The following is a 24834-nucleotide window of genomic DNA, read 5'->3' as shown; positions in this document are numbered from 1 at the left end:
AGCTTTAGAGCCCCCTCCCATCTCATTCATTGTTTCTAGCTGTGAGATTTTCTAGCTGTAGCATTTTGAAGATAAGCTTATAACATATTTTCTGTTAATGATACTGTACATTTGCTTAGAATTTTACAGTGGACAAAATATGTTGACATTTCTGATTTAATCCTCACAATACATCTGTGAGGTGGGCATGGCAGAGAGTATCCTGATGAGTAAAAATAATGCAGCTGAGCTTGGAGAGCTGGTGGCATTGCCCTCAGTTGCGTGGCCACTAAGAAGCATGTCTGGGGATACCACCCAGACATTCCAGTTTCAAGAGGGGGAAATCTTTCTCCTGTACCCTGTGTATGTAGTTTGTTCCTTGATGAGTCATGGAATAAAATGTGAATTCATTTGAAACTTAAGTAATTTTAATTTGTGAAAATGAATCCATCCTTAGGGTTTCTCTTTTGACCAGAGATGTTTCTAATTATGGAAATAAGGAAGCGAAGTCTCTTCCTAAGCCACTCACTGATGATTTTACTACAAAGGAAAAAGCAAAAATAACTTGGAGTTAGTAATTACCTGGCAAAGAAGTGTTTCATAAACTCTTTTGAGTCATGTCTGAGAACTAAAAGCCACTGATAATCGTGGAGCAGCATTTCCCAATTTGTGTTTAGAAGAAGATGTTTGTGTAGGTACACTGGGGGATGTAGATCATGGGCTAATCAGTTTAGAAAAGACTCAGTGAAAGAAAATTAAACAAAGCTCTGTATTATAGAACTTCTCAAAGCCTTCAAAATGCAGAAAGGTATGAAAAATCTCTTCAGAGGAGGGTGTAGTGATCTACCACGTTCATGCTTGTTTGCTCACAGAACACCTCTTGTCCCCCAGGACAGCAGAGCTCTGTAGAACATAGTTTGGGAAATGTGTACACAGTAGCTTTTCCCACACAGCTCAGAGGTGAGAACCAGTGATCCTGCCATCTTGCTCTAGGAAGATGGGTCACCTGGGAAACCCTCACTGTCTCAGAGGCCCCATCTCAGGTTAGACGCTCTGTGCAGGGAAGACAGTTGGCATCACTATAGCATTAACAACAGTCAGGCTATGGGTGTGAGTCCCCACTGCCGGTCCCTGGCTGAGTGCTGTACTCTAGGGGACTCTCATGACCTCAGGGAGCTGGGGCCAGTGTACAAAGGAGTCAGCAGCAAGACCTGCACCTGGGATCATCAGTGGGAAGGTAGAGGATCTCAGAAGCCAGGTTCTTTGGAGAAATCAGAGCCTACCTGGAGATAATAGGAGCACGGGCTGACAAGTGAGAAAAGGACCCAGGCATGTAGCTCTTGGCTCTGGCCATTTTCTGTGGAAGTCTCCTGTGACAGTGGAGATGACCAGGTATAACTCTTGGACTCACTCTCTGTCCTTCATGCTGGGCCCTCAAGACTGATTGCAGTCTTACCCTTGGTCTACATGAAAAGGCTGGTCAGCGTGTTTGCTGGGGATGGTTCTGAGCAGTGATAGAGGCGGCCAGCCGGTTGACAAAGCCAGGTCTCTCCCTCAGTGGACTGGTCCTCAGCTGCTTCCTCAGAACAGCTCTCACAGGGTGTACCCCTACTGGGGCTGGGGCTCTGAAGCTTATCCCTCAGCTCAGGGGCATCCTTAAGAGCTCACACAGGACAATGGAAGACATGTTCATTTGTTGCTGTCCATTCAGTAATTGCTTTATCTTTGCTTTCTGCTGCATGGAGTAGAACCCAGCTGTTTGGGCCCTACCCCAGGTAAGACTGCCATGTGGTAAGTCTGCCATCTCCAGATCCATCACAGGCCCCCTGGGCTCTGGGACCTCACTCTGGTGCCCCTGGTAGGCTCATGAATTGTGTGTTCTGTTTGCTTCTATCAATAGCCTGCTGGAGAAGGTTGAACAGGAAACATGGCGTGAGACCGGCATTTCCTTTGTAACCTCAGTCACCCGCCTCATGGAACGCCTTCTTGACTACAGGTATCTTCTCAGGAACCTACCTGACCTCTTCTCTGGTCACATGCTCTCCCCAGCAGGAGGATCCCCTGACCTTAAAATTGAGACCACGTGACCACAAGAGGCAGGGCTGTTCTGGTGTTGTGTGCTATCACCAGTCATTAGGAATCTCCTGATTGCCAAGGAGGCGGGGTGAAAGCCTTCTCTCAGGGGTAGGCCAGGGTTTCCTGGGCTTACCCGTGATACATGGGCACATGTACGCTGGAGATATCATAGGGACATGTAGCCATCTGACTTTTCATCCAGAAAAGTCAAGGCTCAGAGAGGTGGGCACAGCAGAGAGGAGGAGAAGGGCTGTCTCCAGAGTGAGAGGGGACCTTAGTACAGACCTTCCTCAGAGCCGTCTGGCAGGTGGGCAGAGAAATATCACCCAATACAGAACCGTTGCACTTGTTTGGACTTCCCTGGTGGCTCAGCAGTAAAGAATCTCCCTGCAATGCAGAAGACATGGATTGGACCCCTGAGTTGGGAAGATCCCCTGGAGAAGGAAATGGTAACCCAGTCTAATATTCTTGCCTGGAAAATCCCATGGACAGAGGAGCCTGGCAGACTGCAGTCCATGAGGTGGCAAAGAGTCAGACACGACTTAGCAATTACACAACAACAGAATTGTGACCCAGGAGGACTTTCACTTCTCTTTTCCAGGGCAAGGGGTAATTTTCCCATGCCTCCATTCTTTGTGTAAAATCTGTTTATTTCTGTCCCTTGACCCTGGCCAGGTGTAGATGAGAGGAGGCAGCGTGTGAGCTCAGAGATCTTTATGATATGTGGAGTCTGGGAGTTCACATGTAATCCATTTTTTCCTGAAAGCCTGCCCTGTCAGTCATATCATGGCTTTTGACTTAGCCTAAAAGGAATACTGCCACTGCCACTGGGGCCTTAGTTGTTCTCTCAGTAGAGTTCAGGTGAGTCAAGAGGGCCTTTGGGGAGGTTACAGGGGAAGGTGATAAGGAATGAGGAGGGATGATAGAGAAACCAGCCCCAAGCAGTGGTTGTCTTCTCTGTGCTGTGTCTCGTGCAGATATCAGGAGGGTGCACCTGGGACTCAGGTGGCTGTGTGTACAGGAGGCTTCTTACTGGATTCACAGTCTGGTCCTCATTCTTTCATCTCCTTGTGCTAGGCCACCCCTCCTTGCTAGAGGAGCATGGATTTGATCAGTTCCCACTCTCCTTTGGCAAGGATCCATTCTCAGTGTTCCTGTGTTCTGTGTTTGGCAGGCCAGCCGTGACCCCTCCTGTACCCAAGCCTGTTCAGCAAAAAATGCAGCTCAGCCCTGGCTGAAGCTACCCCTAAATCCTTCCAGTTGGAGGGGATTCCAAGTACTAGTGCACAAGAAGGACACTACAGGGAGAAAAGTCAGTGAGATGATTTATGTGGCGGCTATGCCATGGTTGCTGGGCTGCTGGGTTCTGAAGGCAGGTCCCTGGAGTAGAGTGTATTGGCTTCTCCTAAAAACTGTCCTACAAAATGAAAACTGCCCTTTAAGGATGGCTCTGTGGCTCCCCTTCAGGGAACTTGAGGGTTTAACCTTCTACTTTACTGACATACTTACGCACTGAAGACATGGGTAGGTGCTACTGAATGCCCTGATATAGCCTCTGGGCTCTGTACTCTGCCACCAGAACAAGGGTCCAGCTGAACAGAGATATTTGAGCCCTAGGAATGGGTCCAGAGCCTGGAGGGAACACACAATACGGCCCCATCCGTGGACAAGTTTCTGTTGGGGACCATCTTCCTCTGGGGTTTGGACACACTGAAGCCTCGGGGACACTGCAGGTCTCTGAGTTGTCCCAGAGGTACCACTTGGTGCATTCATCTTCGCTCTCCCCTCCAGGGATTGCATGAAAGGAGAGGAGACAGAGAATAAGAAGATTGGCTGCACTGTTAATCTGATGGTGAGAGAACCTGGGCTCATCCTCCTCCCTGCTTCATGGAGTGGCTTCTGTCCCGCCATGTGATCGCCTTGTCCTTTCTGCAATACGTGGCTACAAGCCTAAGGGTTTGCATCAGGACATTAGCCCTGTCCCTGGAAACTCACATTCCCACTCGGGAAAGGAATACAAGGAGCCTCTCCGTGGACAGAGCTGTAGCCTGGCCTCTTAGCAAGGTCCCACAAACCCTGACATCCCGTTTCCACCACTGTTACTCTTCCTCTTTCTCACCACTCAGGACCCCTGCAGACCTGCCAGAGGTTTTGCTCCCAGCAGGGGTGCTTTATGACTGGTCCCTTCTCTTTCTGGTGCTGGCCGCCCACACGGCCTGTCTCCTCCTTCCTGTCCAGCACTCCCAGGGTTTTGGCCAGCTGCCTGGAGCTCAGATACAGCCTCCAGAGGGGGCATCCCCTCTCGCCTTTATGTGTACTTCCTCCTCTCTTACAGAACTTCTACAAATCGGAGATTAATAAAGAGGAGATGTATATCCGCTATATCCATAAGCTCTGTGACATGCATTTGCAGGCGGAAAACTACACAGGTAAGCAGGAAGGGAGAGCCAGACCTCCTCCCGGGAAAGGACTGGACAGACACGCGCAGCTGACAGGGGAAAGCTCTGAGCTGGGGCCCGCCAGATGTCAGCGGAGTGTCAGTGCCCATGATGCCCATCCCTTCACCCCTTGCCCTCAACTCCTTTGTAATGTGTGGTGGAGAGAAAGCAGGGGGAACTTGCCCTTGTGCCTGGCTGCCAAGGTTCTTCCACTCCCTTTGCCTCCCATTCCCCCCCCCCCCATTTGAGGGTGACCTCCAGATCCCGGGAGCCAGGTTCAGAGCCTCCTGAGCTCTTTGTTGCTCCTCGCGAGCAGAGCCTTTCCGAGGACCTCACAGCTGGGCTGAGTGAGGCCACAGCCCAGGCTCTTTGCCTGACTCTGGGGCCTCCAGAACGTGCTGGCAGACCTGCCTTGTGGTCTGGGCTCTTCCCCTGCAGCCACCCTGCAGCCCCACACTGAGCTCCCAGTGGAGAGGATGGACAGTGTGCACCTGACTTTCTGACAGGCCAGACAGGGGCCCTTTCACTGTATCACAGTTTTGTCCATTACTAAGGCCTTTTCTAAAAGAAAAATTAAAAAACATAGCTGTCACTCTATTTACTGAGTGCCGCTCTGGGTCAGGAAGACAAGTGTACCCACATGTGCCCTGGGTGATTACCTTGTGCCACAGTTCCCCCCAAATTAACCACTTCTTCACCATGGTAACCAGCCACCGCATCTTAGCCCTTGAGCCACAGGTGGTGTGACAGGCCAGGAAATTCAGGCTGTTCTTGTCCACAGTGTTACTAGAATGAGATAAATTTGTAAAAATGCAGAAACTTCCTTCCCTATTTTCTGTTAGATGTTAGAAAATGTTTCATGGAGATTCCACCTTTTCTGACACAGCTTGGCAAGAATTAACTCTGAAATGACTGGGCTGAATCTGCCATCTTCTGCATCCACTTCCACCCACGATCCCAGCAACCCTTTGAGGGGGCAGTGAAGTGATAGACTGAAAAGTTCCATGTGTCAGTAGAGGCATTTACTAAACTCCTAGAGCCCTGGGATGAGACTGCGAGGCTAGGTCGGGAATTCGGACAGAGAGAAGGTGCTAAGCCTTGCCTCTGGTGGCCTCCAGGAATAACATCTAAAAAGAATATTTACAGGGAAGAAAAAGATTTCACATGATTTTCTAAGTTCCACAGAGAGGCCTCGCAGGCCTCACAGACTTGTCCCCACAGTCAGAAAGGGCTTCGCAGCTCCACTGAGGAGTCACATGCATCCCTGGGCAGGAAGGCTGGTCGCCAGAGCATAGGTGGAGAGGCAGAGGTGAGCAGGGCCTGGGAAGGCTGTGGGCAAGCAAGCCTGGCTAAAACTGGAAGTGGGTCACAAGATAATTAGAAAAGAGATTCTCCACAGTCATGGGGACCAGATTTGAATGGGGCCTTGAAGGCCAGGCAGAAGCTCAAGCTAATTAAGTTGCCGGTAGGAGATGCCCGCCAAAAAGGAGTGAAAGAACAGGATGGAGCAGGCTGTGTGATGAGGACCCAGAGCAGCAGCTGTAATTCAGTGTGACTCACTCCTGGGGGTTAGGAAGCCACGGTATTGAGCGACGGCTGTTTTAGAAACCCTCCCTAGCAGCTCCATGTGTACGGGAGACGTCACCAGTCCTTGGCCCTGGGCCCAGCATCAGCTGTAGTTTCCTCTATGAGTGGAGCCCTTCACACAATTATCACCATACACTCCTGCTCTTTGGTCCCTTTAGAAATGGTCGAGATGAGAAGAAAGGGTCATTCCCAGGGCCATGCTCAGGTCAGAAAGTGGAGCTGGAGGTATGGAGGCTGGCTGTGGGATGGCCAAGGAAAGCCTGTCAGAGCTCACCCCTCAGATCCAGTTCTGAGCAGGTTGGGAAAGAAGCGCTAGTCCCTTGAGCAAAAGGGAACCCAGGAGCTCTCTCTGACATGGCAGTGTGCCCCAGAGCAAAGCGGCCTGTGCACCAACCCTGGGGTACCTGAGCCACACCTCATCCAGAGCCCAGAGCAGGTGACCAGGCTGAGGAAGGACGGTATCCACTGGGTCCCTTCGTGCTGTGGTCAAGGGCTGGTGGGTGGCTGGACAGCCCCTCTCTCAGGTGTGGTATCCGGCATCCCTGACCTGGGCTGTGCACACTGGGTCCCCGGGCACCTGGCTGCCCGGGGACCTCGCTAGAGCCTGTCCCCACAGAAGCTGCGTTCACTCTGCTCCTCTACTGCGAGCTGCTGCAGTGGGAGGAGCGGCCCCTGCGGGAGTTCCTCCACTACCCATCCCAGACGGAGTGGCAGCGGAAAGAGGGGCTGTGCCGCAAGATCATCCACTACTTCAACAAAGGCAAGGTGGGTGTCCCCAGGCGAGACTTAGAGTGCCTCAGCCCCTACTGGGCTCCGTGGCACCTTAACCCTGCAGGGGTGGCAACAGCTGTAGAGGGTGCTGTGAGGGGTGGTGAGGAGGTGGGTCCCCATGTGCATTCATTGGATTTGGAGGCAGCATGACTTTCTCCAGGGAAAAAAAACAACAGCTTAATTCTGTGGCTTGGAAGCCAGTCGCAAATTGAGAGTGTAAAAGACAACCCCACATGCCAGCTTTGCACGTCTGTAAATACTAATGCTCCAAGATCAGGGGCTTCTGGGCCCCCTGCTTGTGTGTATTAGATTAACTTAGGTTACTGTAGCATTCTGATCCACCATAGAAAATGTGAGCCGTAAAAATGAATGGATTTTAACCACAGCCAAAGGAGGCCCGTACTTCCTCCTGTCCATGTTCTTGTCTTGGGTCTCTCTTCCTTATAACACCATCCAGGTTCCTCTCACAGGCTTGTCCCTGTTAAACTTGACTCTCTGGAATTAGCAGGCATTGTCAGCATTGGTTCAGACTTCCTTGGAACTTCCCTACCATCCTGCTCCAATCTCTGGGAGAGTTCCTTGTGGGGCCCTCTGACCACCTGCTGTTGGGTGTGCCCCATACACTGGAAAGGCTAGGTTTGTGTAACTTGTTGAAGCTGTTCTCTCATTACTCAGCTTTGAGCACGTCTTAGAAAGCTAAACTAGGATCATGCAGGGATCTATAGTGGCTGAACACCAGACTTGAATGAAAAAAATTTTTAATGAGTTATTTCATCATAAAAAAGATTAAAACATTAATACCTTTTGCCCATAACTCAGAAAACATTCATCAGGTTTACACAGCATGGGAGACTTCTGTTTGTCAAAAACATCCACCCACGTTAGGGAATGCACTGGTAAGTAGGAACATGTCCAAAACCTCAGGAGCTCTCATTCCACCCAGCCCGGAAAGGAGATCCATGCCTTGCTCTCAGCCAGCCACACATGACTGAGCGACAGAGCCAGCCCAAAGCATCCTCTCCTTGCTGGTCCAGAGATGGACTGAGGGCTCCATGCCAGCTCTTCCTGGCATGCAGTCTACCTGGAGCTGCCACCTACTCATGTGCCCAGTGAGCCCTCCCAGCTTGGAGGCAGTGGCGTAAGCAAGGTGTGAGTGTGCAGGAGTGCTGTTAGTGTATTAGGTCTCTTCTTTCCATGAGCATAGAGCACAGAGAAGAGCTGTGCTTATATGACTGAGCCCACCCGTGGATCATTTGAGCATTCATGGTCCCCTTTTCACTCCACACTACAATAGTGTTAAAAAAGCAGATTTAACGCGAAGTATGAACAAGGGAAGGGTCTCACTGGTGGCTCAGTGGTAAAGAATCTGCCTGCCAATGCAGGAGACATGGGTTCAGTCCCTGGGTCAGGAAGATCCCCTGGAGAAGGAAATGGCAACCGACTGCAGTATTCTTGCCTGGCAAATCCCATGGATAGAGGAGCCTGATGGGCTACTGTCCTGGGATTGCAAAAGAGTCAGACACCACTTAGCAACCAAACCACAACAGCAGCAACATGGACAAGGGAGGGTAATGCAAAGCCTGCCTGAGTATTGTGAATGAGCAGGAAGGGGAGAAGGACTGAGAGGCTCTGTAGGCCACCTTCTCAGAAATCTCGCACTCCTTCTGCCTTTGCTGTGAATTGCTGGGGGAGGCGCTTCTGTGCTCAGTACAGACCACTCAGTGAGCCCTTCCATGAGCTCATCCTCACAGGGTATTTCAGAGGCCTTCTCCTGGGCTTGTATAGAAGGTGTGACTTTTCTGTTTCTGTTCCTCCATACCTGATGGAGTCAGTGGATAGGGCTAACCCATTCTGTTGAAAGCATTCAGGGCCTTTTTTCTAAAGGCTCCAGAAAAGCAAACCCTGGCTGATACAGAAAAAGTACTTCCATAGGGGTTCTCAGTGCCAGGAGGAAAGTGAGCTTGGCAGTCAGAGGAGGGCAGGAAGAGAGAAAACTGCAAGGGAGCAGGGGCAGGCAATGAGGTTCTTGACCTCAGCACTTCTAGCACAGCCCACCTCACAGCCACTTTCCTCCCACTCCTAGTCTCTCTGTTACCCGCCACATACAGACGACCCCGTCTCCTTTGGTCCCACGTTTCTCTCCTGAGTATCTAGAAGGACTGAACCAGAAGTCCAGCTCATGGCCACAGCTTTGCCCTGGGTCATTCCCTCCAGTGGTAAGGTGGTCAGCCTAGGAACCTGGGCCAAGGTGATTTGGGTTGTGGTCACAGAGGTCAGCTCTCCCAGGCCAGACAAGGATAGAGGGACATTCCAAAGGGTGTGCCCAGATGGGAGTTAAAAGAATGAAGGGAAGATGAGAAGATGGGAGGCAGTCCTTCATCCCAGGGAAGAGGCAGCAGATAGGAAGGGAACCCCTGCATATTTGGCACACAGACCATCAGGTATGAACCAGCCCTCCCTATGGGGGTGGGCTTGGGCTCTGCTGCCGAGGGCTGCTATTGCTCACACTCCTTGGAAGGCAGGACAGATCTGTTACTTCTGATACACTGTGTGTAAACAGAAGTACAGAGACTGCCCGTCTGGAGTCCTGGCTTTTGCCTGCCTTTCCAGTTTGAGCAGAGTGAGCCAAGTCAGTGCAGCTTCCGTTCCTGTGAGTGAGGGCAGCATGGATGTACAAACACATCTGCCCAGGTGGGTGGAAGTGACTGGATTTGAGACACCAGTTAGGAGTTGTGGGCTGCTTTGCCTCCTGCCTTTCTGGCAAGAGAAAAGAGGTAGATGGTATGCATCATACCTGCCGAGCATTCCCTCTCTGTGCTCTGAGGTTGCTCTCAGAACCCCCAGTATTCCAGCACAACCCTAAAAGCTCACCCTTTGGGTGGGATGTCGGTGCAGGCTTGGAGCAGCAAGGCTACAAATGAGGACAGAGATGCCAGTGAGGTGGATAAGCACTGGTCCTCATAGGAGGGGAGATCAGCTTTCCTAGGAGCTGCTGTGTCAGCAGGCAGAGTGCCCTGAGGCTCACGTGGGGCCGTCAGCACCTTAATGAGCAGTTCCCCATGGGGCGCTCCTTGCAGGCTGGCCGGCTGTCTGCACACACACTGCTTAGCCAGGCTCTGTGGAACTGCCTGACAGGCAGACCCTTCACTAAAACCTGCCCAAGCAGCACTTGGAGCTAGAGAGCGGACAGACACATGCCCCCTTTAAAGCTACGATATGGGGGCACAGGAGGCTTTCTAGCTCCCTGAGGCAGAGGAACTGTATTGGAGCAGAGAATCAGGGTCTATTTAAAATTCTCTTTGGTTTGTTTCAACATTTTTAATTGGTCCTGCAGGTCAATCCATATTGCATTAATTTCTTCAAAGGATAGAAATAATGTGCTCTTTTTAGGAAACACAGTCCTGAATAAAATAGTGTTGTCCTTCTCCCTGATGCTATTTCAAATCTATGTTTTTAATAAAGTCCTTATTAAACATTCATACTGAAACCCTGATGGGTGAAATTACATGATGTCTGAGATCTGCTTCCAAAACTGTAGGGAGGAGTAAGTGAGATGTGAATGATACAAAACTGACTCTGAGTTGGTCATGGTTGAGGCTGGGTTATGAGTACCTAGGGGTTCATACTTCTGTGTTTCCATATGTTTAAAGTTTTCCTATAATAAAAAATTTTAAATAGTATTTAGAAGTTGGGGAGAAGAGCCTATCTAAAATACCAAGTAAACCTTTGATTCCCAATCTCCCTAAGAGAGAAAGCACTATATTAAAAAGAGGAGGAAATGGACAGTATTGCCCCTTGGTGAAAGCTGCCATTAGATGGGCCTATGCCCATAGATGCCACCATAATAGGAGCCACACCACAGAAACAGCCTGAGACCTGATTAGACAAGGATTATCTGAAGCCTACTCTAAAGAGTAGAATATCTCTATAAAGGAAATTGTCGGACCTACTGCCAAATCCTTGGGTAGCTACTTCCTTCTTAGCTTCCATACTTCTTTCTAAGCTTAAATCATCTTAACTTAAAAGTCATTATTTCCTGCATTAACTCATTAAATAAATCTTGATTGAGTACCTGCTCATGCCTGGCCTGGTTCTAGGCTCTGAAGATAAAGGATATAAACAGAGTCCCTGCCCTCATGCAGCTTTTCATCTAATTATGACTAGCACAACATAAAAAAAATACTTCTTAGCCCAGAAATAAACCCATATACCAACAGTCAATTAATCTTTGACAAAGGAGGCAAGAATATACAATGAAGAAAAGACAGTCTCTTCGGCAATTTGGTGTTGGAAAAGCTTGACAGCCACATGGGGACCAATGAAGTTAGAACACTCCCGCACAAAAATACACTCAAAATGGCTTAAAGATTTAAATCTAAGACGTGACAGCATAAAGCTCCTAGGAGAGAATATAGGCAAAATATTCTCTGACATAAATTGTAGCAATGTTTTATTCAATCAGTCTCTCGAGCAAAAGAAATAAAAGCAAAAATAGATAGGGCCTAATCAAACTTGGAAGCTTTCGCACAGGAAAGGAAGCCATGAACAAAACAAAAAGATAACCTATGGACTGGCAGAAAGTATTTCAAACTATGCAACTGGCAAGGGCTTGATTTCCAAAGTGTACAAACAGCTCATAGAGCTCAATATCAAAAAAGCAAACAGCCCAATCAGAAAATGCGCAGAAGACCTAAATAGACATTTCTCCAAAAGAAACATGCAGATAGCCAACAGGCACATGAAAAGATGTTTAACGTCACTAATTATTAAAGAGATGCACATCATAACTTAATGAACAATGGGTATCACCTCACACTGGTGAAAATGGCCATCATCAAAAAGTCTACAAATAATAAATTCTGGAGAGGGTGTGGATAAAGGGAACCCTCCTACACTCTTGGTGCAGCCAGTAGGGAGAAAAATATGGAGGTTCTTTAAAACACTGAAGACAGAGTACATTTCATTACATGATCCAGCAGTCCCACTCCTAGGCATATATCCAGAAAAGAAAATAACTCTAAATCAAAAAGATACATGCACCTAATGTTCACATCAGCGCTGTTTATAATAGCCAAGGCATAGGAGCAACCTAAGTGTTCCTCGCAAACAGTTGGACATAACTGAGCTACTGGACTGAACTAACCAAAGTGTTCATCAGTATATGAATGGATAAAGGTGTGTGTGTGTGGTGTGTGTGTATAGGCATGCAGTGGACTATTACTAAGCCATTAACAAGAATGAAGTACCACCATTGCAGCAACATGGATGGACCTAGAGATTGTCACACGAAGAGAAACAAGTCAGAGAAAGGCAAATACTATATGGTATCACTTACATGTGGAATTAAAAAATTATACAGATGAACTTATTTATAGAACAGAAACAGACTCACACACATAGAAAACAAACTTATTGTTAGCGAAGGGGAAAGAGTGGAGGAAGGATAAATTAGGAGTTTGGGATTAACAGATACACAGGACTATATATAAAATAGATAAACAGCAAGGACCTACTGAATAGCACAGAGAACTAGTCAATATCTTATAATAATCTGTAGTGGGATCTAAAAAGGAAAATATATATGTGTGTGTATGTGTTTATATGTATGTATATAGTCTTATTTATATAACTGGATCACTTTACTGTATACCTGAAACTAACACAGTATTGTAAACCAACCATATTTCAAGTTTTAAAAGCAAATGCTTTTTTTAAAGAAGATAGCTTCAGAGTAATGAAAAGAGAATAGATAGGGTGGGTGCTTGTCCTTGACAAGATAAGTCATAAAGAGGCCTCTTGGAGGTGGAAACATTTGAGTAAAAACCTGAAAGCTGTGCACTGAGCCAGAGTGTCAGAATTCTGTGTGTTCTCCACAAATTGGTTTTGAGCATGTGTTTCTTGTGACATATGAGTTGCTGGAGGCCTTTAGTTGTGCCTTCTGATATGTTTGGCAAGGCTTGGACCATTCTGAGGATGTCTCCGGTGCTAAAGCCTCGTTCCTGTTTCTGTTGCAGAGTTGGGAGTTTGGGATCCCACTGTGCAGGGAGCTGGCGTGTCAATATGAGAGCCTCTACGACTATCAGAGCCTCAGCTGGATTCGGGTGAGCTTCGCCCCTCCCCCTGCCTCAGCCCTGACTGGCAGTGCTCATGCTTTTCTGGCATCAGCTTCTAAGGGAGCACTGACTGAGCAATTCAGCACTGGGTTGAGTGCTGTGGACAGTGCAGGAGAAGCAGAAGCCAAGGTTCCTGCTCTCAAGATGCAAAACACACACCTGACAGATGACTGCATGATCCAGACCCCGAGGGCCACTGGTGCTCAAGGAAGGGAGCAACAGCATATGCTGGATAGGATGGGGGTGGTTCAAGGAGGAGGTGGCAGTCCACCTTCAAGAAGAAGCTTCTCCTGAAATAATTTCGTTCAGATATGCCTTATCTTAGTGTTTCCCTGCCTTGGCTTGTGGTCACTCCTAAGCATCCAAGTAAAGAAAGTTCTTCCTGTCTTTGATGCAAAACATTCAAAATTAAGTGAAATGGACTTTGAAGGTCTCCACCAAATTTTTCCTTGTTTCTGGTGCTGGGTTTTGAATCGTAATAGCTGGTTAAGCCTCTGGCAAAGAGAAGGCAGCTCATCCGCCTCCTGCACCCTTGTCAGTGTGCTCCCTGATCCTGATCAGGCTCTGTATAATAGATGAGGTTCATCCTGATCAGGCTCTGTATAATAGATGAGGTTCTACACCAGTAAATTTTTGCTCTGGTCTTTGAAGGTCACTGCTCCCTGGCAGCCTGGGTTGATTGAATGGATTAGGGACATCTTCTCAGTCAAATTTCAGTGAGTTTTTCTCAATCTGAAGCCAGGTTAGCCAAGACTAAAAAACTTACCAACCTGGGTAATGCCAGACATCATAGATAGTATTTCCACTTTTAAAGTTTAAAATCTCCAAAATTGGGACCAGTACAGTGACTCTGGTAACTAAGCCTTCCTCATTTTGTTAGCATCTTGAGTCAGATGGTAAATGAACTAGAGCAATGCAGTTGGACTGATGGTATCACCTATAGGCAACACTTACTGTCAGTGGGCGTAGTATCATCAAAACCAGAAATTCCTGAACAAAAAAGAGGAAGTCCATGTTAACTGTGTGCCCCTGAAAGTACAGGAAGCCTGAGTCTGTGTGGGGCTGGGTCCACTCACTGGGCAGAAGAGTCTGAGCAGCCTCTCGGGGCTGCCCCACCTCCAGGTGATGATGGGGAGGGAAGGTTTCCTTTCCATCCGGCAGCTCCCTGGTGAGGGGTTGATCGTGGCTAGGGGCTCACTTTTTATCTAGACTGAGTCACCACGTTCTCTTCCCAAAAGGCAGTGTCTGCTTAGGCCTGGGAGAACTTGCTTTGGACACACCACTAGCAGTCAGGCCAACCTGCAGGCAACTGCCTTTCTCATTCACAGAAAATGGAGGCCAGCTATTACGACAACATCATGGAGCAGCAGCGCCTGGAGCCCGAGTTCTTCCGGGTCGGCTTCTATGGCCGGAAGTTTCCTTTCTTCCTTCGGGTGAGTCCATTCAGGTAGTCACAAGAACTTCTATCATATTTTATACATAATTTATAATCTGTTTGGTTTTTTCTTTTTTAACCTTTTTTCCTATTGCACTGAATAGTTCCTTACGAAGAACTGATCAGAATATTTGAATAGTTCCTTACGAAGGACTGATCAGAGTGTTTGGCTTTATTTGACTGAACTGGGTACCAACTTTAGACTGTCTTTCTCTCTGCAGTTAAACTGTTTTGCAGCTACCTGGAATATATGAGGGTGGTTTTCTTACCAAATCAACCAGGATCCTGCAGGAAATGACCAGGGTTTGAGAATACCCCGTAGATAATGTTTAGAAACCTTCCACCTTCTGTTTTCAAGGTCCGGAATCCTCCGTTGTGACTGTTCTCTGCCAGACAGGACATCGGTGCAGCCCTGACCTCAGTAGTAGGCTTCACAGTCAGGGTGGAGAATCACTGAGTTGAGAGATCTCCCTTTTGAGGATAGTCCCTTTTGCTCCTGGGGTTTGTGGAGCAAACCAAACATTGGGTTTGGCTTGGGAAGAAGGCCTTTCCAAGGCAGCCAGTTCTCTGGCCAGGGTGACTACAGCCTTTTGCTCCACCACTGCTGGAAAGGCTGGGCAGGGATATAAATAGAGTGGAAGGATTGCCTGAGCACAGACATACTGACACCAGTTGAACAGTTGTGATTGTTTTTTGTCTTTATTTAGCACAATCCAGAGGTACCAGGAGGAGTCAGCCTGGGCTTGTAGGCTGTAGCCCATAAGTAGCTGTTCTCAGATGACCTAAATGAAGCCTTGCTGATGGAAGGACCCAGAGGCTGCAGTTGAGACCTAAGATTAGCTCTGATTGTCCCCAGCTCCAATATCATACTAAAGTTCAGTGTCCACAAGTTTCAGGAAGATGCTAGGAAAATTCATAGGATTCCTTTGATGTTCTTGGGAACTATCTTACCGGGCCCAGTAAGATAGTTCTTTAGCCAATGAGCAGCAATAAGCTCGGTATCTCATTGAAGGTCAGCAGAACTTAATGGCTTCTTTTAAAAAGAAGCCAGTCTGCTAAGCGACAGAGTCCAGGCTGACCACATTTTGGATATAAGGCAGGTCAACATGCACATTTCCTGGGCAGTAATTAGTCTAGGCTAAGAAGAAGAATGATTTCTGTAGGAATTAGAATAGTGACAGGGACAGCAAACACACCCTGCCTGACTGTGATCCCCAGAAGGCTCGAATTCTGTTCCACAGAAGGGTTGCCAGTAGCAGAATGTGCCTCAGTAGAAGCTCTCCGCAGGCTGCTGGACCTCCTTCACTCTCTAGGACCATCCAGCCCAGGCTTATCAAATGGGGCATGTTTGTTGCCCCATCTACATAGATCATACAACAGTAGTGGGGGTAGAGGTCAGCAGAAGAAGGAATAGTGCAAGAATCCCTGGGTGGGGAAGATCCCCTGGAGAAGGGAATGGCTTCCCACTACAGTATTCTTGCCTGGAGAATTCCATGGACACAGGAGCCTGGCAGGCTACAGTCCATGGTGTCGCAAAGAGTCAGACATGGCTGAGTGACTGACTCTTTCTTTCTCAGAACCAAAAGCATCTCTAGGAAGCCCTTCAGTAAGCTAATGATTCTAGCCTTGTAACTTCTTTCTCATTTTATCTTTGCAAGTTATGCTTTATTGCCATTTTACTCTCCTTGTTTAGTCCCACGATTTGTAACGTAATCAACTAGATTTTACTCCAAAACATCGTTGTTTTGGCTCTTACAAAATCAAGCACTGGTGTGCCCCATTTCTGTCCCTGTCAAGCAAAGAAGTCTCCACCATGGTTCCACCTGGCTCCAACCCCCCATGCTCACGTCACAAGGAGCATCGGTGTCTCAGGGCTCTGAGAGCTTTCTGACAGGTAGGACCTGGCATAAAACCTGCATCTGAGCCAGTTACAGTCTAAATATTCAAACATGGTTTCCAGGGTGCCAGTGATAGAGGAAGAATAACCAGGAAACGTCACCCATCAGTCCATCCTCATCTCCACGCCAGGAGCTGTGTTGCAGGCATACGGGTCTGCTTGGCCTGGCCGCATGCTGTCCCCCCTCCCTCAGCTGTTCAGTTCATCTGCAGCAGATGGAATAAGGCCAGCAGAGGTAGCTGTTCGCCTTGTAAATGGCAAGGACAGAGGGGAAAGCAGTGGCAGCCAGATCCGTCCTACGTGGGGCTGCTGGGACCCTGGCCTGAGCAGACTGGAAACCAACAGCTAGCCTCAAGGTCAATGCGCTGTGCCGTTCTGCTGGGTCCTCCCCAGAGCACTAGGCTGCTCTTTGACCTTCCCTGAACACAGAGACCGTCTATTACTCCAGCTCTGTCAGCTTGAATCCTCTGGACCATCTGCCCTTGTTGCTTCACAAATGTGATTATCTGCTAATCTGCATGGAGACAGGAAAACATCCAGCTCTCCCGTCTTGGGGGAGTTTCTTTTTCTCTTCATTTTACCCATGAACAGAAACTGACGAGGATTGTACATTTTGCATGAAAAGGCCAGTTCTTCACAATTAACCTTCTCTGTCAGCTTTGCTTATCAAGCAAGGAGCTTGTAAATGTCTTTGTCCTCTGAGTACTGGTCTGTTCCACTGGGGAGGCCAGCCTGCTTCCCCTGACCTTGACTTTCCTTCCACTGTTGCTCTTGCATTCTGATCCATCTGGACATGTGGCCAAACCGTACCAGAGTTCTCCCATAGTAAGAGAAGAAGTGAAAAGTGGGCAAAAGTCCTATTCCAGAAAGATTGAGGTTATACTGTATAGCACAGGGACTCTGCTCAGTGTTCTATGGCAGCCTGGATGGGAGGGGAGTTTGGGGAGAACGGATGCGTGTATATGTATGGCCGGGTCCCTCCACTGTTCACCTGAAACTATCACAACATTGTTAATTGGCTACACTCCAATACAAAACAAAAGCTTTTATTAAAAAAGGCTGAGGTCACCCATGGCCTAGCCTGTAATAACTCCTCTACCAAGAAGCATAGGGCTGGCCCTGTGGAACCTCTCTCTTTCTGAAGACGCATCAGTGCCAACACCATTTGTCAGAGTGAGTCTGGTGAGGCAGACAGAGGATGTCAGAGTGAGTCTGGTGAGGCAGACAGAGGATACCAGGGGGCTTCCGAGGAGCCCCCTCCAGCCACGCACTCTGGACCAGCCCTGAGGCAGGCAGAGCAGAAGGGTTCAGGGTGCCTTCAGTCCACAGAGAGGAAAACTGAGACCTAACCCAAACCAAACATGACATAATGTGAAGTCTTAAGAAGCGTGTAGTTGGAATGATGGTCTGCGGACACAGTTGCAGAGGAATTGCTGCTAGAGGAGTTGATAAATGCCCGCGAAGCACTGGGCGGCGTTTAGACTGCTTCTCCCAGCTGACAAAAGTCATCCTACAAAAGCACACCTCTTATTGCCTTCCTGTTGTAAATTATCTGGTGGCTCCCATAGCGGTACTCGTGGACACACACCAGCAGCCTCTTCGTCGCCTCCCACCAGCGCTCCACAAGCACCTTCCTTCTAGCTGTGCCTTTTCCTGTCTTGGCTTGTCGCCCTGGTCGTCACTGTATGCAAATAGATTGACCCCTGCTTCTCTACTCCGCTGACCAGGTGGACCTTCCAGGACTCCTTCCAGGCGTGGCTGTTTTCCACAATCCCACCCCCGTCCCCCCACTAGCGTCCCTTCCCATGTGAAAAGCCCTCCCCATCCCCCACCATGAGCTTCCTGCAGGTTCCACCCCGGCCACCACACAACACCACACCACTGCTGTCCCTCACCCCTCTTGACTGTGGTTTCCCTTAGGGCAGCGTAGAGGGCAGAGTGCTGTGCCCCAGGCCTGCCCCAGGGGCTCCCAGGTTGAGGAGCTGAGGGTGGACAGGCGAAGCATGGTGTGTGCTCTCTCCTTTGTGGCAGAACAAAGAGTACGTGTGCCGGGGCCACGACTACGAGAGGCTGGAGGCCTTCCAGCAGAGGATGCTCAGCGAGTTCCCGCAGGCTGTCGCCATGCAGCACCCCAACCACCCTGATGACGCCATCCTGCAGTGCGATGCCCAGTGTATCTTTTGACCCATAGAGGGGAGGAGGACTGGGACTGTGGGAGGGGAGGCCCACCTAGTCGGTTGCCCCTCTGTGACGCTGTTGGCCATATAAGCCAGGTTACCCCCCAAGTCCCAAAGCAGAGGGTGCCACATCACTCACTGACCCTTAACGGGGCACTTGAGCCTCACAGAGGAGGCGGGGGCATGCCCTTAGCCCTGGGGGGCCTGATCATCAGCTAGCTTTTATCCCTCTGGTGGGCCATTGCCAGCACAGTCCCCACCCTGCCCATGAAGGGTCTCCTGGCACCCAGCTGCAGACTGTGGATTCTCCCAGTATCCACAGGGATGCTCCACTTCCATGACCTGCTCCACTCCCATGTGTGTCTGTCGATACCTTGAGCCTTTGTCAGGACTGAGGCACGGGATGGGGAGGAAGGGGTAGGGGAAGAGATGGGGAATTCCTGTGGTTTTGGGGGCACTTGGAAGTTTGAATGCAAACACCAGCCTGCCCCTCCTTCCCTGTACTCAGCTTCCATGACAGTCACCGTGGCTGTGGCAAGCTAGTCCACATCTCTTTAAGAGAGAGGAGGGCAGGCAGACACCCATGTTTCCTCTCCACAAAGATCCTAAAGAGTATCTTGTTAAAATGTTGTTTGGCAGTGAATACTGTGCAGTTTACCTGCAGTGGGCCAGCCTAGGCCCTTGCACCTTTTTCGTTCCTATGGGGGATCCTCCTGACCCCTTTCCTTTCCTTCTTAAAGGGGCACTAGGGAACCACTGGCTGCTGACACCTCACCTTGGCTGAGGGCTCAGGGCACTCACTGCTGGAGCGGGGTGGGGCTGGATAGGGAGTCAGCCAAACCGTGTTTGGTCCCATCTGCTCTTTGAAATGCTGCTGCTGCCCCTTTGAAGGGCTCTGTTGGTCTCTTCTCCCTTGGCGGGGGTGACAGGGGTCATCCACTCACGTCCGTCTCTCTTTCACGTCCGGTTTCCCTTCACTTCCTGCCCAGACCTGCAGATCTATGCAGTGACGCCCATCCCAGAGTACGTGGACGTCCTGCAGATGGACAGGGTCCCGGACCGCGTCAAGAGCTTCTACCGCGTCAACAACGTCAGGAGGTTCCGGTATGACCGGCCTTTCCACAAAGGCCCCAAGGACAAGGAGAATGAATTCAAGGTGAATGCATCTAGGGGAGCAGGGTCAGTGCTCGTAGCGAGGCTGGGGCCAGCCCCGCTTTCTCGGGAGCTCATCAGTGACTCCTCCATGGGCAGGTGGGGCGTGGGCAGAATTGCTTCATGGCTTGAACCTGCCTGTACCCTCCCCACAGAGCCTGTGGATCGAGCGCACCACGCTGACCTTGACCCACAGCTTGCCAGGCATCTCTCGGTGGTTCGAAGTGGAGAGGAGGGAGCTGGTGAGAAACGATTCAGATGGGGCTGGTTTCACAGTGCTTCCTCAGTCCTTGCTTGGGGGCCGTTCTCTGAGGAAGAAGAGAAAGAGTGCTTCGGCCACGTGCCCGCCTGGGGGAGCCACAGGCAGTCCTGTGCTGGAGGCTTTGCTCACCTTCCTTCTCTCCTTTAATCTCCACAACACCCCTAGGCAGCAGGCATTTATGTTCCCCCACCCCACTCCAGTGCTCTTGCCTGGAGAATCCCATGGATGGAGGAGCCTGGTAGGCTGCAGTCCATGGGGTCGCTAAGAGTCAGACACGACTGAGCGACTTCACTTTCACTTTTCACTTTCATGCATTGGAGAAGGAACTGGTAACCCACTCCAGTGTTCTTGCCTGGAGAATCCCAGGGACGGGGGAGCCTGTTGGGCTGCCATCTATGGGGTCGCACAGAGTCAGACATGACTGAAGCGACTTAGCAGCAGCAGCAGCAGTTTACAAATGCAGAAACTATTCCCTGAAGCTCAGGAAGCCAGAGACCTCTGTGTTCAGAACTGATGTTGTTTACTATTCACTGTACTTCGGAGTGCCTACAGATCAGAAGAGGAAATTAGAAAGGGCCCAGGGAGCCTCAGGTCCACAGGAACAAGAGTGGGGACTCAGTGGCATGGGTCACAGCCCCTTGCTGTCAGGCCTGTGAGGAGGGAGGGATTGTCGTTGGGCCTGGGCTGACACCACGTGCTGTGTGCCCCCAGGTGGAGGTGAGCCCCCTGGAGAATGCCATCCAAGTGGTTGAGAACAAGAACCAGGAGCTGCGGGCCCTGATCAGCCAGTATCAGCACAAGCAGGTACACGGCAACATCAACCTGCTGAGCATGTGCCTGAACGGCGTCATTGACGCTGCCGTCAACGGAGGCATCGCACGCTACCAGGAGGTAAGCTGGCCCAACCAGACCCGGCCAGGGACGCGGGTGTCCGTTCCTCTTCCTGAGGGTCCAGCCTCTGAAGGCAGCCTTCCCAGCGTGCCCTCCTGGGCCGTACCTCGGCCAACCGAGCGTGGTCCTGAATAGTGTGTATTAGTTGCTCAGTCATGTCCGATCCTTGGCGACCCATGGACTGTAACCTCCCAGGCTCCTCTGTCCATGGGATTTTCCAGGAAAGAATACTGGGGTGGGTAGCCATTCCCTCCTTCAGGAGCCCTTCCTGACCCAGGGGCTGAACCCAGGTCTCCTGCATTGCAGGTGGATTCTTTACCATCTGAGCCACCAGGGGTGAGGCTTTAGGCTCCCCGCTGTTCCCTGCTTCCATGGCTACAGCTCTCCCATGGGAACTTTTCTTCCTTTTTATTCTCTGAACTCTGACAGAAAGGGTAATCTATCTGATCATGGAATGCGCCCTAGAGCCCAGCCCTTGACAAGGAGTGAGTTGTGGTCTGGCTGGGAGACTAACCCCCTCATCCTGGCCACCAGCCCTGCCTGCCCTGCCCAAGCCAGTTGGGACCAGCATTCAGGCTTAGATTACTTTGCCACCTTCAGTCCTCCTTAGACGTAAAAAGCACGTGTGATTGCAGGAGGTTCAGCAGGCTGTGCTAGAGGAGTGTTGGTGTGTGCACCTGTTAGGACGCAACCCGGATGCCTTCCAGTGGGACCTCAGACTGAGTGGTCGCCTGGGAAGTCTTCCTTTCCTTTCACAGGCCTTCTTTGATAAAGATTACATCACCAAGCACCCAGGAGATGCTGAGAAGATAGCTCAGCTCAAGGAACTCATGCAGGAGCAGGTATGCCTTGCCAGAGCTGTGTGGAGGCACCACAGGGTAGCTGCAGCACCCACTGTCTGCTCCCGCGCTAACAGCATGGCTTTGTTTATCACCCTGATAGGTCCATGTCCTTGGAGTCGGGCTGGCAGTTCATGAGAAGTTTGTGCACCCAGAAATGCGCCCTCTGCATAAGAAGCTGATTGATCAGTTCCAGATGATGAGGGCCAGTCTCTACCATGTAAGCTGAGCCCTGTCCTGGCCCTGCTGCAGTCTAACCAGTGTCATCTCCTCCAGGCTTGGGACCTGTGCAGCAAGTCAGAGGAAAGGGGTGGGGAGGGGAGTAGGGAGAGGTGAGACTGAAGGAAGATCTGTTCCTGCCACAGAACAGCATGAGGCAGAGGTGGGTGTTCAAGGCAGGAGAAAAATACCCAGAACCCCCTTATCCACTTTCCCTTTAAGGAAGAGCCATCTTCAGGACAGAGAATGTGTTTTTCAATGCACTGTGCTGGTGAACAGAGGTTTTCACATGAGGAGGAAAAGAGCTAAAGTGTATGTATGGCCTATATGCAGGAATCTCTTCAGGGATACTTTTCATCCCAGGAACCTACAGAAGTAAGGCTTAGCTGGACCAGCCTTCTCTCGTCCGTCTCCCTCTCTCTCCATCCCCTTCCCCTTTAACTCCCTGCACCCGCCCCCACTTCCTCCTGTCTGGCGACCCAGGCTCCCACCTGAGAAAGCCTGGGGTGGCAGTACTTTTGTACTGGCTTCTCTTCGAGGGCCCAGGCAGATCCTAGGGCTGGCCCAGGCCCTAGAAGGTCTTCCTGACTCTGACCTGGCTCCGCGGTCTCCCTGGCAGGGTTTGACCCAAGGACTGATGCACACGAGCAGAAGCAAGGCCTGTATCCAAGACTGGTTTCCTTCCAGGGGTCTTCCAGGGAACGTAAGCAGGCTGAGAGTAGGGTTCAGGTGGCCTTTTATTTTCCCCTTGGCTGGGTTGGGTCTTGGTTGGGGTACGCGGGACCTTCACTGCAGCACGTGGACGTCTAGTTGTGGCATGCAGGCTCAGTGGTTGCGCCGCACGAGCTCCAGAGCACATGGGCTCAGCAGAGGCAGTTTGCAGGCTTAGTTGCTCCACAGCATTTGGGCTCTTAGTTCCCAGACCAGGGATGGAACTCATGTCCCCTGCACTACAAAGCAGATTCTTAACCACGGACCATCAGGGACGTCCCTAGGTAGTCTTGAGCGCAGTCCTCTGGTCTCTGTATGTAAACTTCCCCATCACAGCAGGTGGCTCAGGCAAGCTAGAACCTGGCCACTGGGGGAGTGGGAGCTCCCTAGCATGCAGGCTGTCAGGTCACTGCAGGAAAAAGCACAGAACGCTCACTCACATATCTCAGGGTCTCCAAGGCACACATGGAAGTGTCCTGTCCAGCTGCAAAAGCGCAGTTCCACCTTCTGCATGCTTTGAAAGAAGCAGGTGGAAAACTTCCTGCTCTTTCAGACCAAGCTCAGAAACATCCCCAGTGGACATGGGGACCACAGAGTGTGAAGGGCTTCTGGAAACTCGAGCAGTTGTGCTTTGTTGCCTCAGAGTTGCAAATAGTGACACAAACCAATGTGCTGTCCCCTTGGAGGATTTGGGACCAAAATTTCTACCAAGATGTGTACGTACTTAATTTAATTATGCTAAAATAGAAGCGGGCTGTTTTTCAGTTATCTGCATTAGGATTTTGTGTCCTGACACCCCATAGACTGTGTCACAGACAATTTAACCAAGGTCACTAAGAGTGGGGCCATTTAGCAGTCCAGTAAAACTCCAGTCCTTACGTCAGAGGTGCCCAATGCCTGACGGGTGATCACCAGCTCTTCATCTCCTGTTGTCCAGCTCTTCTTCCACTTTTTCTACAGTGAGAAAGCCTATTAACACATTTTATGAACTCAGACCAACTCCATAGCCTGCTGCACATGTGCTCTCAGGGGTCCACCTTGGCCTCATGGCCTCTGGTCTAGGCTGTGTTGTGGTTAGGAGGGCACTTTAGTCGTGACGGGGTCACTGCCCAAAAGAAGCCAGTAGTTTAGGTTCAGCCAATGGTATATGATTCTTTTTTTTTTTTTTTCTTTTACATTCTGGCTACCAGCCTGCCTCTTCTCTTTTACTCCTTAATTACTTGGGGGGAAAAAAAAAGTGAAGTGAAACTGTTAGTCACTTAGTCATGTCTGACTCTTTGTGACCCCATAGACTGTAGCCCACGAGGCTCCTCTGTCCTTTGGATTCTCCAGGCAAGAATACTGGAGTGGGTTACCATTCCCTTTTCCAGGGGATCTTCCCGACCCAGGGATCACACCTGGGTTTCCTGCATTGCAGGCAGATTCTTTAACGTCTGAGCTACCAATTACTTATTTATTCCCAATTATTTATTATGAAGGGGCACTCATGTCTCAACAGGAGTTTCCGGGTTTGGACAAGCTAAGTCCTGCGTGTTCGGGCACCAGCACCCCACGGGGAAATGTCCTAGCATCCCATAGCCCCATGAGCCCAGAGAACATCAAGATGACCCATCGGCACAGGTATGGCCTTAGGGCTGAGTAGGGTCCCCTCCACAAAGGTAAGTCCGGATGTCAGAGATCAGAGCAAGGGCGTCCAGAACGCTGCTTGTGTGCACTAATGTGACCCCTCACCCACACACACAGAAAACACACAGCTCCTGCCACAGGATCTGCACTGTGCATCTGGTCATCCAGGGTGACAGAAGAGTGTATGTGGGGCAGCGGGGTGAGTCCTGAGGGGTGAGTAGAAGTTTGCTGGGTGGAAAAGAACTGGTGTTAGGAAGCTGACAGAGCAAGATTCAGGCAAAGTCAAAAACATGTGCAGACACCTCAGAATCCTCATGCAGGCCAGTGTGGTCAGCACTACAGGTTGAGCCAAGTGGCTGGAGTGCAGGGCCTGGAAGGGGGCCAGGATTTCTCTGGATGGGCCCTGTTCACTCAGGCCTTGGGACCTGATCCCAGGGGAACGAGGATCCCCAGTGGGTTTCAGGAAGAATAGCATGGTGGTAAAGGCATCAAGGTATGCCTGCTCTGCACTCAGCAGACCTGTTACCGGGGCTCTGCAGGGAGGCTCCAGGTTGCCAGGGCAGGAAGGCCAGGCAAGCGAAAAACCTAGAGAGGGACCCTCACTGGGATTTGTTTTCCACTGTGACCAGCAAGTCAGCAAAGGGTGGGCACTCAGCAGATG

At 50.2% G+C, this 24834-nt stretch overlaps 1 protein-coding gene across 13 annotated transcripts in view; it reads left to right on the top strand.

The window, feature by feature from the left end:
- Window positions 1–24834, top strand: part of DOCK3 (dedicator of cytokinesis 3) — a 304126-nt gene that overhangs the window by 262193 nt on the left and 17099 nt on the right. For 12 of the 13 annotated variants that reach the window (XR_011563033.1, XM_070776617.1, XM_070776613.1 and 9 more), the window contains 14 exons: window positions 1728–1754; window positions 1880–1975; window positions 3847–3907; window positions 4391–4484; window positions 6697–6845; window positions 12866–12952; window positions 14293–14397; window positions 18328–18469; window positions 19463–19629; window positions 19781–19867; window positions 20599–20778; window positions 21537–21620; window positions 21721–21837; window positions 24046–24167. Coding sequence is in view for 12 of the 13 variants with exons in the window: in XM_070776617.1 (XP_070632718.1) it covers window positions 1728–1754; window positions 1880–1975; window positions 3847–3907; window positions 4391–4484; window positions 6697–6845; window positions 12866–12952; window positions 14293–14397; window positions 18328–18469; window positions 19463–19629; window positions 19781–19867; window positions 20599–20778; window positions 21537–21620; window positions 21721–21837; window positions 24046–24167 (1518 nt within the window). In the remaining variant the exon portion in view is untranslated. The remainder of the gene's footprint in view (window positions 1–1727; window positions 1755–1879; window positions 1976–3846; window positions 3908–4390; window positions 4485–6696; window positions 6846–12865; window positions 12953–14292; window positions 14398–18327; window positions 18470–19462; window positions 19630–19780; window positions 19868–20598; window positions 20779–21536; window positions 21621–21720; window positions 21838–24045; window positions 24168–24834) is intronic. The other variant, XM_070776612.1, reaches the window with a different exon arrangement.

Source organism: Bos indicus, chromosome 22 (assembly GCF_029378745.1).
Source record: "Bos indicus isolate NIAB-ARS_2022 breed Sahiwal x Tharparkar chromosome 22, NIAB-ARS_B.indTharparkar_mat_pri_1.0, whole genome shotgun sequence".
Classification (NCBI taxonomy): Eukaryota; Metazoa; Chordata; class Mammalia; order Artiodactyla; family Bovidae; genus Bos; species Bos indicus.
The sequence above is the reverse complement of the archived record's forward strand: the minus strand, read 5'-3'. Positions and strand labels throughout refer to the sequence as shown.